This window comes from Suncus etruscus, chromosome 2, assembly GCF_024139225.1.
Source record: "Suncus etruscus isolate mSunEtr1 chromosome 2, mSunEtr1.pri.cur, whole genome shotgun sequence".
In the NCBI taxonomy this organism is placed as follows: domain Eukaryota; kingdom Metazoa; phylum Chordata; class Mammalia; order Eulipotyphla; family Soricidae; genus Suncus; species Suncus etruscus.
Window position 1 is genome coordinate 62,260,779 of NC_064849.1, and position 13,292 is coordinate 62,274,070.

General features: G+C 32.7%; 1 protein-coding gene across 5 annotated transcripts in view; it reads left to right on the forward strand.

Annotated features, from left to right (window-relative positions):
- NOVA1 (NOVA alternative splicing regulator 1) overlaps positions 1–13,292 on the forward strand; it is a 140,437-nt gene that overhangs the window by 123,033 nt on the left and 4,112 nt on the right. For all 5 annotated transcript variants that reach the window (XM_049768407.1, XM_049768408.1, XM_049768409.1 and 2 more), the window contains one exon: positions 12,689–13,292. This exon is cut by the window's right edge and continues 4,112 nt beyond it. In XM_049768407.1, the coding sequence (XP_049624364.1) occupies positions 12,689–13,292 (604 nt within the window). The remainder of the gene's footprint in view (positions 1–12,688) is intronic.

Genomic DNA, 13,292 nt, shown 5'->3' on the forward strand with positions numbered 1-13,292 from the left:
AGGATAAGTAGACAATAAGAAACAGTGAATTAGTATTATTATTATTTGGGGGTGGGTTGGGCTATACCTGGTGGCGCTCAGTAGTTACTCCTGGTTCTCTGCTCAGAAATCACTCCTGGCAGGCACAGGGAACCACCATATGGGATGCTGGGATTCAAACCACCCTTGTTTCTGGGTCGGTGCTTGCAAGACAAATGCCCTACCGCTGTGCTCTCTCTGGCCCCATGAATTAACATTGTTAATAAAGATAAAATACCAATAAGCAACTATAATTTGACTTCAATAGTATCTTAAATTATTGTCCAAAATATTCATTCATGTTATCAGTTAATATAAAAAATATAATGCTAAATTTTAATGCTTAAATTATATAATCATAAATTTATAAAACAAAATAGAAACTACAAGTTTTCTATAAGGTTTTTAACTAATAAATTATCTTGTTACATTATTTAGGGAGCAGTTATTTCAAATAATTAAGACAACCCCTTTAATTATTTTTCTAATTCAATTGAATGTTATAAAGTATTAAAGAAAGGTGTCTTCAGTGTCATAATTTTTAAAGGTTTTTAGTTAAATCTAATATTAATTCATGCATATTATTCTCACTAGATATAGCTTTTATAAGTAAATATTTACATTTTAAAATATTTTTAAAATATTGTATGCCATTTATATAGAGAGTTAACTTTTCAGTGACTTAGTGACCATAGCCCCACTACCTGCACAATTGAAAACCCGCACAGAGTAAATAAATAGGGGCCACTGGAGCTGTTTTAAGGAAGGATGGTGGATAACAAAGCAGGGTCACTTTCATCCCTGAAAAAATATGTTTAAAAGTTTAAGGGAAAGAAAATGTTATTAATAGGGAAGATAAACTGTATACATAAATATGCATTTATAGTACTGTACTACATCTGCTGATGCTAAACATCTATGTTGTCTGTTTACAAGAAACTCTGTACCTAAGTTCTGTACATAAGTGGCTTTGTGTTCTTCAGTCCCATATGTGCAAGGGTTAACACTGTATATAGTAATAGAAACTTAGGTCTTAATCTGTTTAGTTATCTCTGTAGCTCCAGCATAAAAAGCAGTATTTATTTAAATAAAGTAGGCAATAAAGAAATGTGCAGTAAATACCAGAGTGATAATACTTTTCAAAAATAATAAAGTGTGTTGCTTGGCAGGGCTTATTTATTCAGTAGACTATTTCTGGGTTGGGGGGGGGGTTGTTTGTTTTTAGACTACACCCAGTAGTGCACATGGGTTACTTCTGGCTCTGCATTCAGAAGTTACACCTAGGAGGCTCAGGGGAGCATACGGGATGCCAGAGATCAAACCGAGGTCAGCCCCTTGCAAGGAGAATGCTGTACCTGCTGTGCTATATCTATCACTCCTGCCTTATTCTGATAATTTTTAAATTTTTATCTTACTACATTCTATTTAAAAATTAAGTAAGACAAAGTTTTTATTGTTGTTAGGGGAAAAGCTTACCTGAGATCAGATCTCTACTATTTCCATTATTTCAGTTTTATTTGCATGCAAGTTTCTAATGATTAATCTAGGAGCCAGACCAGTAGTACAGTAGATAATACACTTGCCTTGCATGTGGGTGACCCAGGTTCGACCCTTGGCATTCCATATGCTACCTAAAGCCTCCAAGAATAAGGAATAAGCCCAGATCACAGCCAGGTGTGGCAAAATAAAATAAATTAAAAAAAATACATTGTTTGACTTAAAATCATGTGTACACATTTAAGATTTTTATTACATTTCATTGATAATTTTCACAATTTTTAACTTTTTTTTATTTCAGTGCTTAATTTTGCTGTTTAATCTCTAAATTCTCTTATTCTCTTAAATTCTTATTCAGAACTTAAGCATTTTATTGTCCTGCACATTTTTTTATATATTTTATTTAAACACCTTGATTACATACATGATTGTGTTTGGGTTTCAGTCATGTAAAGAACACCACCCATCACCAGTGCAATGTTCCCATCACCAATGTCCCAAATCTCCCTCCTCCCCACCCAACCCCCGCCTGTACTCTATAGACAGGCTTTCCATTTCCCTCATACATTCTCATTATTAGGACAGTTCAAAATGTAGTTATTTCTCTAACTAAACTCATTACTCTTTGTGGTGAGCTTCCTGAGGTGAGCTGGAACTTCCAGCTCTTTTCTCTTTTGTGTCTGAAAATTATTATTGCAAGAATGTCTTTCATTTTTCTTAAAACCCATAGATGAGTGAGACCATTCTGTGTTTCTCTCTCTCTCTCTCTCTCTCTGACTTATTTCACTCAGCATAATAGATTCCGTGTACATCCATCTATAATAAAATTTTATGACTTCATCTCTCCTGACAGCTACATAATATTCCATTGTGTATATGTACCACAGTTTCTTTAGCCATTCGTCTGTTGAAGGGCATCTGGGTTGTTTCCAGAGTCATGCTGTGGTAAATAGTGCTGCAATGAATGTAGGTGTAAGGAAGGAATTTTTGTATTGTATTTTTGTGTTCCTAGCGTATATTCCTAGGAGTGGTATAGCTGGATCGTATGGGAGCTTGATTTCCAGTTTTTGGAGGAATCTCCATATGGCTTTCCATAAAGGTTGAACTAGACGGCATTCCCACCAGCAGTGGATAAGAGTTCCTTCCTCTCCACATCCGCGCCAACACTGTTTATTCTCCTTCTTTGTGATGTGTGCCATTCTCTGTGGTGTGTGGTGGTACCTCATAGTTGTTTTGATTTGCATCTCCCTGATGATTAGTGATGTAGAGCATTTTTTCATGTTTCTTTTGGCCATTTGCATTTCTTCTTTCTCAAAGTGTCTGTCCATTTCTTTCCCCCATTTTTTGATGGGATTAGATGTTTTTTTCCTGTAAATTTCTGTAAGTGCCTTGTATATTTTAGAGATTAGCCCCTTATCTGATGGGTATTGGGTGAATAGTTTCTCCCACTGTCCTGCACATTTTTAACTGTTTACTATGTGGGGTTTTTTGATCCACTCATTTTCTGTATTGCCTTCCTATACCTATGATAACTGTAAAATTTCTTCTAATTTCTAAGCTTCTAGGCAATTATCTATTTGACATAGTCAGTTGGAAATCAGATAATTTCCTTTTCCTTCATCAATTTTTTTGTTTTGTTTTATTTTTGTTTTTGGGTCACACCCGGCAGCACTCAGGGGTTCCTCCTGGCTCTACACTCAAAAATTGTTCCTGGCAGGCTCGGGGGACCATATGGGATACTGGGATTTGAACCACCGACCTTATGTAAGGCAAATGCCATACCTCCATGCTATCTCTCCAGTCACACCTTCATCAATTTTTATGAAGACAGCAAATACATTTATGTTTATAGCTAACTCAATTTTATTTTACACTGTCATTTTTGTCAGAGGGGCACAGCAGGTTACTCAGAGTCCATCAGGATAGCGCCAAAGTTTTTGGGAGTCATACTGTGCTGGGATTGAAAGTGAGGCTATGTGGAAGGCATGTATTTTATCACTATAGCACATCCCCAGTTATACTTTTCCCTTTTAAAATTGATTTAACATTTGTTATTGAAACTCCAAATAGTCCAAATATCTTTAATAATCAGGATTAATAACTTCAAATATATGCTTAATGGATATCCTGAAAGAGCAAACAGTATTTAAAATAATAGCATTAATAATAAAAGTTCAGAATTTTGTGATAATGAACATCATGATAAATAGTGCATAAAAATTATAAATGAAATATAGGGGAAAAGTTTAGGGAAAAATGGTCTAATGAAAGGAGACAGTATCCCCAAAATGCCTTTATTCATAAACCAGAAGCTGCCCTATTTTCCATTTAAAGCCCATGGTATCTTTACAATTATATAAATTATGATAGTTTTAATTTTTCATAAACTTATTTAGGATGCTTATTTTATCAGAAGAGTTTTAGGTGGGTTTTTTGTCCTCATTTTATCTGACATAAAAAGAATTGTTTCATTCCATTTTCTTTATTCCTAAATTTATATATAGAATATAATGAGATACATCTTTTAAAACATGTGTCAGGGATGGTAATGTAAATCTAAAGATTGTCACCCATTTTTCAATTCTCTCCGAGACCACCATGAGTGACGCCTACAATGTGCATGTGTATTGACAAAAGAAAGAGAAACTTTTTGAATAATGTTCCAATAGCAAAGTAAAATAATATATTTAAAATGCATAGTTTAGCTTTATTTTCTTTTAGACATTATGTGGGAGTTATGACTACTTTTCGTTTCTCCCATAGAGGCACAAAAAATGATGTATTGTAGCTCATTCTCTGTAATATCTTGCAGCCAGAGGATGAATTAAAGTGTTGGCATTTGGATAAATATAAAAAATGAAGTACTGTCTTCAAAAAACTTTTAAATTTCATCATTTGAAGTTTAACTGCAATTCAAACTAATTCAGGGGGTGGGAGATGAATGTGCGAGTTGTGAATTGTTACTGTGATTCAGTAGAAACTAGTATTTGAGCCATTTTTTTCTCATTCCAATATATTTTCTTATAGCTAAAGAAGCCTTCCCCAAATCCTAGTGGAAAATAAATGACGAATAAGCATAGGAAAATATAATATGTAAATATTTTAAGGAAAAGGCATATATTTTTAATTTTATTATTATATTGCCTATTATAATTGTTTAATAATATATGTTTCTGCATTTTTCTTTTTATTTGTTTTTTGAAGTAAAAAGTAGATTTTATTTGGAGTTGCTAAGGAAGCAGATAAGAAAGAGAATACAAAGTAACTTGTTCAATAGAGTGTGGGCTTCTCCAAAGTCTGATAGAGCCAGGACACACAACCCAGCATCAAAGTACACAACCCAGCATGATATGTAGGAAAGTGCTTATCTCAAGAGAGGAGATACATACAACATGTGGTCAGGAATCATGTACTCAGGCAACATGTGCCATATTTCTCTCTTTTTGATCATGAAGTTCAAACCTAAGGTGCTCACACATGCAAATTAAACATTCTGCTGCTGAGCTATACTCTCATCTACACTATATATAATATGTGACTAGAAATTAACCAAACTGATTTCAGTCATTATAAGGTACTTAAAACTTTGTGCATTTATCTTCTATTTTATTCCAGTATAATGTAATCTTTGTATATTTGATTTTAGAAATGATAAAAGTAATGTTCTACTTTAAAGTACCAAAATACACACTTTGAACAGAGTAATTTTTAAAATTCATTATTTAGTTTTGACATTTAAAAATCTGTATATTTTTTTATTTTTAACAGCTGTCCAATTGGTAGTCCTAATCAAATGCAAAATTAAATAAGATACTGATAAAGTTCTCTTAATTTTTACACATCATACTTTCACATACAATGTGCTGCAGGCATCTTGTGTCTCAGCAACTCTGTTGGGGGAAATATCTTCATGAAAGTAAAGCGGGTGAACACGAAACAGATGGCAAAATATGAAATAAATGATAACCACACACAAATACTGTATATGGGGACCCTCATCTTCTGGCAGACGTGTGAGTTTAATCTTCCATGTTGGTAGTACATATAAATATATATATATGGCAAAACCAGTCAGGCATGAAAGGAATTTCCGCATTGACCAAAGGCGGGAGTCATAGGAAAATAGAAAGATTAACAGCAAGCTCTGCTAAAATATACATATCAAACTAAGCAGTTCAGGTGAGAAGAATCTTACTAAGAGGTTCTGAGCTAGGAAGGAGGAATTAGCATAATAAAGAGAAGGGGAACTTGTTTTGCTGCAATTTGAGGACTAGGTCCAAATGGCAGCTAGCAGTGAAGGTAGAAACTGTTTATTACTTAGAGGCTGAAATCAGAAAGACAGGTTTTGCAAGTTAGCTGGCTGACTTGCTTTTAAGAAGTAAATTTTTTCTGGTGAGAGAGAAAACTTTCTTTGGTGATGGAATTTTTCTAAGCAAAAGAGTTTGAGGCCGTTTATTTGGCCTGTGATTTTACAAGGGAGAGATATGCCAGATAATATCAAAGAAATGTATGTCAGTACTATGAATCTCAGAAATATTGCCAGTAATCCACATAAGGGAAATCCACAAACAGGTCTGCTGGATAAATATTTCTTGGGGAGTTACCAGCTCCAGGAAAGTCTGTAGATACATCTGGTAGGTCTGCTGAATTCCTCTTAAATGGAGGTGCTGTATGCATGGCGTGACACATATGTGTCACAAACATTTATATAGAAACAAGGATATCTAAATACAACATAGAGAATATTCAATAACTGGCAGCTAAGTTCTGATTCATTATAGATGTTAAGCCACAGAAGATAAAGATAGAAGATAAATTGTATTCAGGTTTTTGAGAATTTGGATTATCTATATAAGGAGTCTGAATGGTCAGTATGTAATTCAAGGGAGGTCAGTGAAAACTGTTGAGAGTTTTTGGTAAGACTAAAAAAAAATTTCATCTCCAATTTTAAAAATGTCTGGTTTTATTAATAATTAAACTCACTTGATTTGATATAGGCCACATAGTAGAGGCAAGATTCAGAACCTATGTCTCCTAATCGCCAATCTAAATTATATTTTATCATCCTCATGTTATTTGAGTAAGGTAATAAAGTAGTAGATCTGGGCAGTGAGCAAAAGAATGCAGAGATCTAAGGAACAAGAGAAAACACAGAGATTCCTATGTGCTTTACATATGCTTTACATATGGTATAGGCAGTGGAAGAAAATGGGATGTCTGAGAAAAGATCTGATGGTGTTTTGCCATTTATCTTAAACTGTACTGACTTCTATTATTTCACGGCATAGATGAAAAACAGAATAGGCTAGATTTAGAAGAGTACTATTAGGGGTGGAACTAGGGGGTTATAATGAATATATATTTTGTACATATTTTAAATCAGTGCTTCTCAGCTCAGCAGCAGTTATATAAATAACTTATCAAAGAAAAATACACTATTTCCTCAATTTACATTTTCAGCAGTTTAGTAAAGATTTCTTCAAACAACATATGCATCTCCATTGGATATTGCAAAATGATGCTTTTGTTAACTAAGATATTTAGGGAAATGAAAAAGATGTATTCTTTTAGATCAAACACTACAATAGCCATGACATCTTAACTTTGAAAACATTGATAAAATAAAATACTAGCATTTCTTCTGAATAGGCAAATAATACATGATCGAAGAACAAAAGATTTTCAAAAGATTTTCAATACTAAATGCCAAGTTATATATTAAAGAAACTTAACTCAGTCATTTAAATTGTAAAAGGGAGAAACAAAACTTGATTATATGCTGGCCCTAGAAATGACTATGAGACTTAGACGCTAATGTATTTTTTAGAAATTGCTCTTTCTGGAGTAAATTTGTTTTTGTTCATATTCTCCCTCTTCCTACATAGTAACAAGGTATTCACTAGTAGTATCAAATTGTATTGTGTTTCATTAAAAGCACCAATATTTCGATCCCAAGACTTAGACGGAATCTTCAGTTACTGGACTATATCCTGTGTCACATATCTACTATGAAATTAGTAACTGCTAACAAGTGTGTAAATTGTGATACATCAAGCTTCCGTCATGTTTCCACCTTAGCAATATAAGGAGGCTGTCAGTTTTTCCAGAAACATGTAACTCAGAATGAAATGGAATATTTCTAAAGGAAAAATGCCCCCCAAAAAAGAACAAAATTAAATTATAAACTGAGTTGCTGACTTAAAAAAAAGTGAATATTAATTAAAGGTATTCTCTGTTGATAGAAATTATTCTATTTATGTGATAGTTAATGATAGTCAATATTAAGTATTAGTATTATAAATTCTTCGTAAAGTGGTCTCACATTCTTAGGAGAGTTATCCCAGATATTTATGATGTTTAACATTTATTCTACTATGATAAAAAAATTTTAACATAGATTAGCAATTTTTCTGCCATATGAAGTTATAGAATGCCTACAGACTTTTATAAAGATATGTGAGTTTGAATTCTTTATTTGTAAAGGAGCAAAATTTTGTCTCAATATTTACTTTTAATCAGAAATATGTCAATATTATATTACCTATTTTATGTTTTAATGCATTTTGTAGAATTACTATAGAAATTATTTGGGTGCAAATAGCAGAATGATCACTTCATTACTTTTTCTTTTCTAATATATCCCTGATTCTAGTAGGTAGTATAATTATGTTATTAATTTTATCCATGTTAATTTGATGCTACAAATTCTGTCTAAAAATAAGGAAAATTTTAAAAATGGAAGTAAAACTTTTTTTTACAAAATACTATTATTTTGGCAAATTCTCACTAACTGGGTTATGTTTGACCAGTATTTCTTTGAGAGAAAGAACAACTCTGTGAATGCCTGAGTGTAACGAATAGAATACTGATAATATAAAATTTTGAAAGACATGTAAATTAAACTACTTATATATGATTAAATTTTCTTACATTTTTGTTTCCCATTTGGACTTTGTGTTTCCTTTGTGCTTTTTGTATACTTTAGTGTATTAACACTTTTAAGACTTTTTATATCACTGTTGTATTTACACATGTTTTCTGCAGCTAATCTGTAAGTGCCTTTATAACTGGAACAATATCATATATAATCTTACTCTCCAGTTCCAATACAGGATGTAAAATACTCTGTAAGCGTGCCATAACTGAAGGATCAATAGACCCTAGATCTGAAGGGAAATTAACATGTAACTGTTAAGAACATAGCTGATTTAGTCAACATGTTACACCAAATATTTGGTAGGATATTTAAAATTATTCCTCTCACTACTTTAGGTATGAGAGAACCTAATTTATACTAAAATTCAACAGTGGAAATGAAGATACACATAAATTTGTTATTTTCTATTTCAATGGTGTTGTAAACACGATTCAGGCACAGACATTTCCTTTAGTTAATGCTGTATTTCAATATCAATGCAGCAAGAAAATTCAATATTGTACATAATTCTCTTTCAAATTTTTTGCCTTCTATCCTAATCAATATCCATTTACTTACGAACTGCACACATGTGCATCTTGCCTCTGACCTGATACATAAAATGGAAGCCAAGCAATACTCTTTCTAAGACAGTATGCAAATAAATTATTTTTCTTTTGATTAACCTTTCTAAAGGATCTATTTTCTGTTTGTGTTCACCTTAGGCTAATATTGAGTATACAAATAAAGATTTAATTTTTAATTATTCTAAGTGGGGGATGCCTTTAAAAATGTTGCTGTCTAAAATCGAGAAATGCTAAAGATTAAATAAGCAAGTTTTTAAAAGTTTAATAAGTGAGCATCAATGTATTCTCTTAAATCGTAATTTAATTTCTTTGCCTATAGATAAGTATCTAATATATTTTAATAAAATTTTAATTGAATCACCTTGAGATCCACTGTTTCAAAATTGTTCTTAATTATTTCAGTTATACAATGTCTAACCCATTCCTTCACCAGTGCATATTTCCCACCACAAATGTTCCCAGTTTTTCTGTCTACACCCCCCCTGCCTCTATGGCATACATTTTTCTTTTCTTTCTCTCTCCCTTCCTCCCTCTCTCCCTCTTCCTTTTTCTCTGTCTCATTTTCAATCTCCCTTTCTCTTTTTTCTCTTTCTTTTCCTCTCCCTCTCTTTCCCTCTCTTTTTTCTCTTTCTTTATTTTCCCTTTAGAAACTGAAGTATCACTAATAAAACTGGTGGGACACAGTAGTATTTGATAAAGCAGTAATTACTGCTGATAACACTTGTATAAAGTACTTTCAGTATTTAAAATCAAATCTTCGGGCCGGAGAGATAGCATGGAGGTAAGGCGTTTGCCTCTCATGCAGGAGGTCATCGGTTCGAATCCCGGCGTCCCATATATGGTCCTCCTGTGCCTGCCAGGAGCAATTTCTGAGCCTGGAGCCAGGAATAACCCCTGAGCACTGCCGGGTGTGACCCAAAAACCACAAAAAAAAAAAAAAAAAAAAAAAATCAAATCTTCATAGTATTCACACATAAAGACTAATAAAGATAATTATAATTCTTTAACATGCAAAGCTACAAGTTTTTTAGAAAATACTGACTTGTGAAAAGTAAATTTTTTTTCAGAATTTTTGAAATTGTAAGGAAACAAATGTTTAATTATCAAAACAAAAGAAACAGAAAAGCTAAGCTAGTGTGCAATGATATAAATACATTAGCATTTTTTAAAGGATAAAACTGACTAGAGTTTTTTTAACTATGGGTGTGAGTATAATATTGGTATATAATTCTTTTAAGTTGATATATTTTACACATCACAGTTTAGGTTGTTTCACTGATGATGTGAAAATACACATTTCATAACCTATAACAGTCTATAACAGAGGTTCTCAGCCATACTTAGGTTTATAGCCTCTTTTTTAGAAAGGGTTACCAGTGTCCACTAGAAACCTATCTTTAAATGAACAATCAAAAGACACCCCTAACTATTGGACCTGAAGTTTTGGACACATTCTCTGGTCATTTAGAGCCCTTAGGGGCAGGAATGGTCTATAGAATAGTTCTCATAATTAATCTTTTATGAACTGTTTTGTCCTGGATTGTAATCATGCAGGTGATCATTACATACAGCAAAATCATTAGTGATCACTTTTATGTTAAATTTTAAGACTGCAGGCTTTTATAAAAGCCTCTAGTAATTAGTATTTTTATAGAAAGTATATCAAAACACTACAGTTTGTCAGTATGTGGATACTTGCAGCAATATTTTATGACAAAATGTTCTATCTTGAAATGTTTATCAAATATATTCATATCAACTTCCAGATAGATATTTAAATCCTTAAAAGTAAAATTTCTTATTATTTCATATGCACATGATAGAATATAAGGATTATTATTTCACTTTTATAATTAATGTAAAATATAATCATGATTTAACTTACTAATAATATAGCACTTTAATATTTCAGCATTTCAGACTATCTTTTCCAAAGCATCTGTGTAAAAATTTAACCACCTGTCAGTCTCCTTCTTGAGTAATATGCACTGAATCAGGGGAAAATAAGGGATATATTGAAATTCTTAAGAATCCGGTTATTGTCGATAAGTGAATAATCAGAGAGACAGATGTGAATTAAACAAAATTTTGTGACAAATTAGAAAGGAAAACCATTTGGGTATGTAAGTGTGAATGCAATATATATATATATATATGGTATATATATTATATATATATATATAAAGAAGTGAATCTAGAATATAAACATCATATTTTCAATGCTCAATAACTTCAAGAGCAAGATTTTTCCCAAATTAGCATGACTATTAACATAAAATATTAATTATTTTATAAATACTTAACTTTGTCTTTCAGGAGGTAGGACAATAAACTGATAAATGTCTATTGAAATATCTCATCAACTATGTCAAGTACATTTCTATACAGATGTCAACAATTTTAATCTGTCCATTTTAGTATCTGTAACAAAGAAAGCATTTACTTTAGTTCTTGGTATAGGATACAACATTCAAGAATATTTGATTTCTAGGATCATGAAACAGTGCCATATATATTTGTTCTATCCAGATATGATTTTAAGTATCAGAATATTTTAACTTTTAAGTTTATATCAAATATCATTCCAATTTAATATTTCTTAAAATAAAATATATAATTGTAATTAAATAATTCAAATATTTTAGATTTTGTGACTAGATTTTCTATACAGAATATATAACTCTAGCAAATTTTAGTAATCTTTGGAATAGGCTGGCAAATCTTGTTTTCAAAATTACTACACTGGCTGCCAAAAAGTGAATTGGAAGCTTAATCAAAATAATCATTTAACAAATACTGGTTAGAAGTGTAGGAATAGCCTTAGTCTTCCTAAAACAATAGAAATTTCCGTTACCTAGGAATATCTATTATGCTCAGTTTAGTTAAAACACTAAAATCAGGGACCAGAGAGATAGCACAGAGTAAGGTATTTGCCTTGCATGCAGCCAACCAGGTTCAATTCCTGACATCCCATATTGTCCCCCAGCATTGCCAGGGGGGAGATTTCTGAATGCAGAGCCAGGAGTGGCCCCTTAGCGCTGCTGGGTCTGGCCCAAGAACCAATCGATCAATAAAAGTTTAAAAAATAAAACACTAAAATTATACTAAGAATTTCATTGAATGTCATGCCTTAAAATGAGTCCTGAATTAAAAATGTATTGAATAACAAAAGTTATTAAGTGATAAGGAACATGAAATTAATGCGTTAGGGGACTCAAGTTTCCACTTTATCTTTACTCACTTTGCTTTATAACACTGCACTTTGTTTATATATGTTCTCAAGAAAATACCTTAAAAGTTGCAATAAATGAAGACTCAATAGTATTGTTGTTTCAGTTACTTAAAAATGTTACCATTGTATAATTTTGATTCCTTCCCTTTTTTTAAAAAAAAAAGTGCAATTTTATAACATTGACTACAGAATGCACAAAAGCTAAAGGAAATGTTTCATTTAATAGTTAACTAAAATCTGTTTTGCCTGCAGAAACTAACTTTACAAAATAACTGTATAAAAATATGATGCAAGTCATTTTAGAAATGATATTTGTGTTTTTCATAAATTATGTTTGAACTAATTTTTAACTATTTTACTTTTTCTAGGATAGCAAAGTATATAAATGTATGTGCACAAAACAGAAGTATTATTTATACGTATTTTTTTTAATTACAGGTAAAGATTATAGTTCCCAACAGCACAGCAGGTCTGATAATAGGGAAGGGAGGTGCTACTGTGAAGGCTATAATGGAGCAGTCAGGGGCTTGGGTGCAGCTTTCCCAGAAACCTGATGGGATCAACTTGCAAGAGAGGGTTGTCACTGTGAGTGGAGAACCTGAACAAAACCGAAAAGCTGTTGAACTTATCATCCAGAAGATACAAGAGGATCCACAGAGTGGCAGCTGCCTCAATATCAGTTATGCCAATGTGACAGGTCCAGTGGCAAATTCTAATCCAACCGGATCTCCTTATGCAAACACTGCTGAAGTATTACCAACTGCTGCAGCCGCTGCAGGGCTCTTAGGACATGCAAACCTTGCTGGCGTTGCAGCCTTTCCAGCAGTTTTATCTGGCTTCACGGGCAATGACCTGGTGGCCATCACCTCTGCACTTAATACATTAGCCAGCTATGGATATAATCTCAACACATTAGGTTTAGGTCTCAGCCAAGCAGCAGCAACGGGGGCTTTGGCTGCAGCAGCTGCCAGTGCCAATCCAGCAGCAGCAGCAGCCAACTTGTTGGCCACCTATGCTAGTGAAGCCTCAGCCAGTGGCAGCA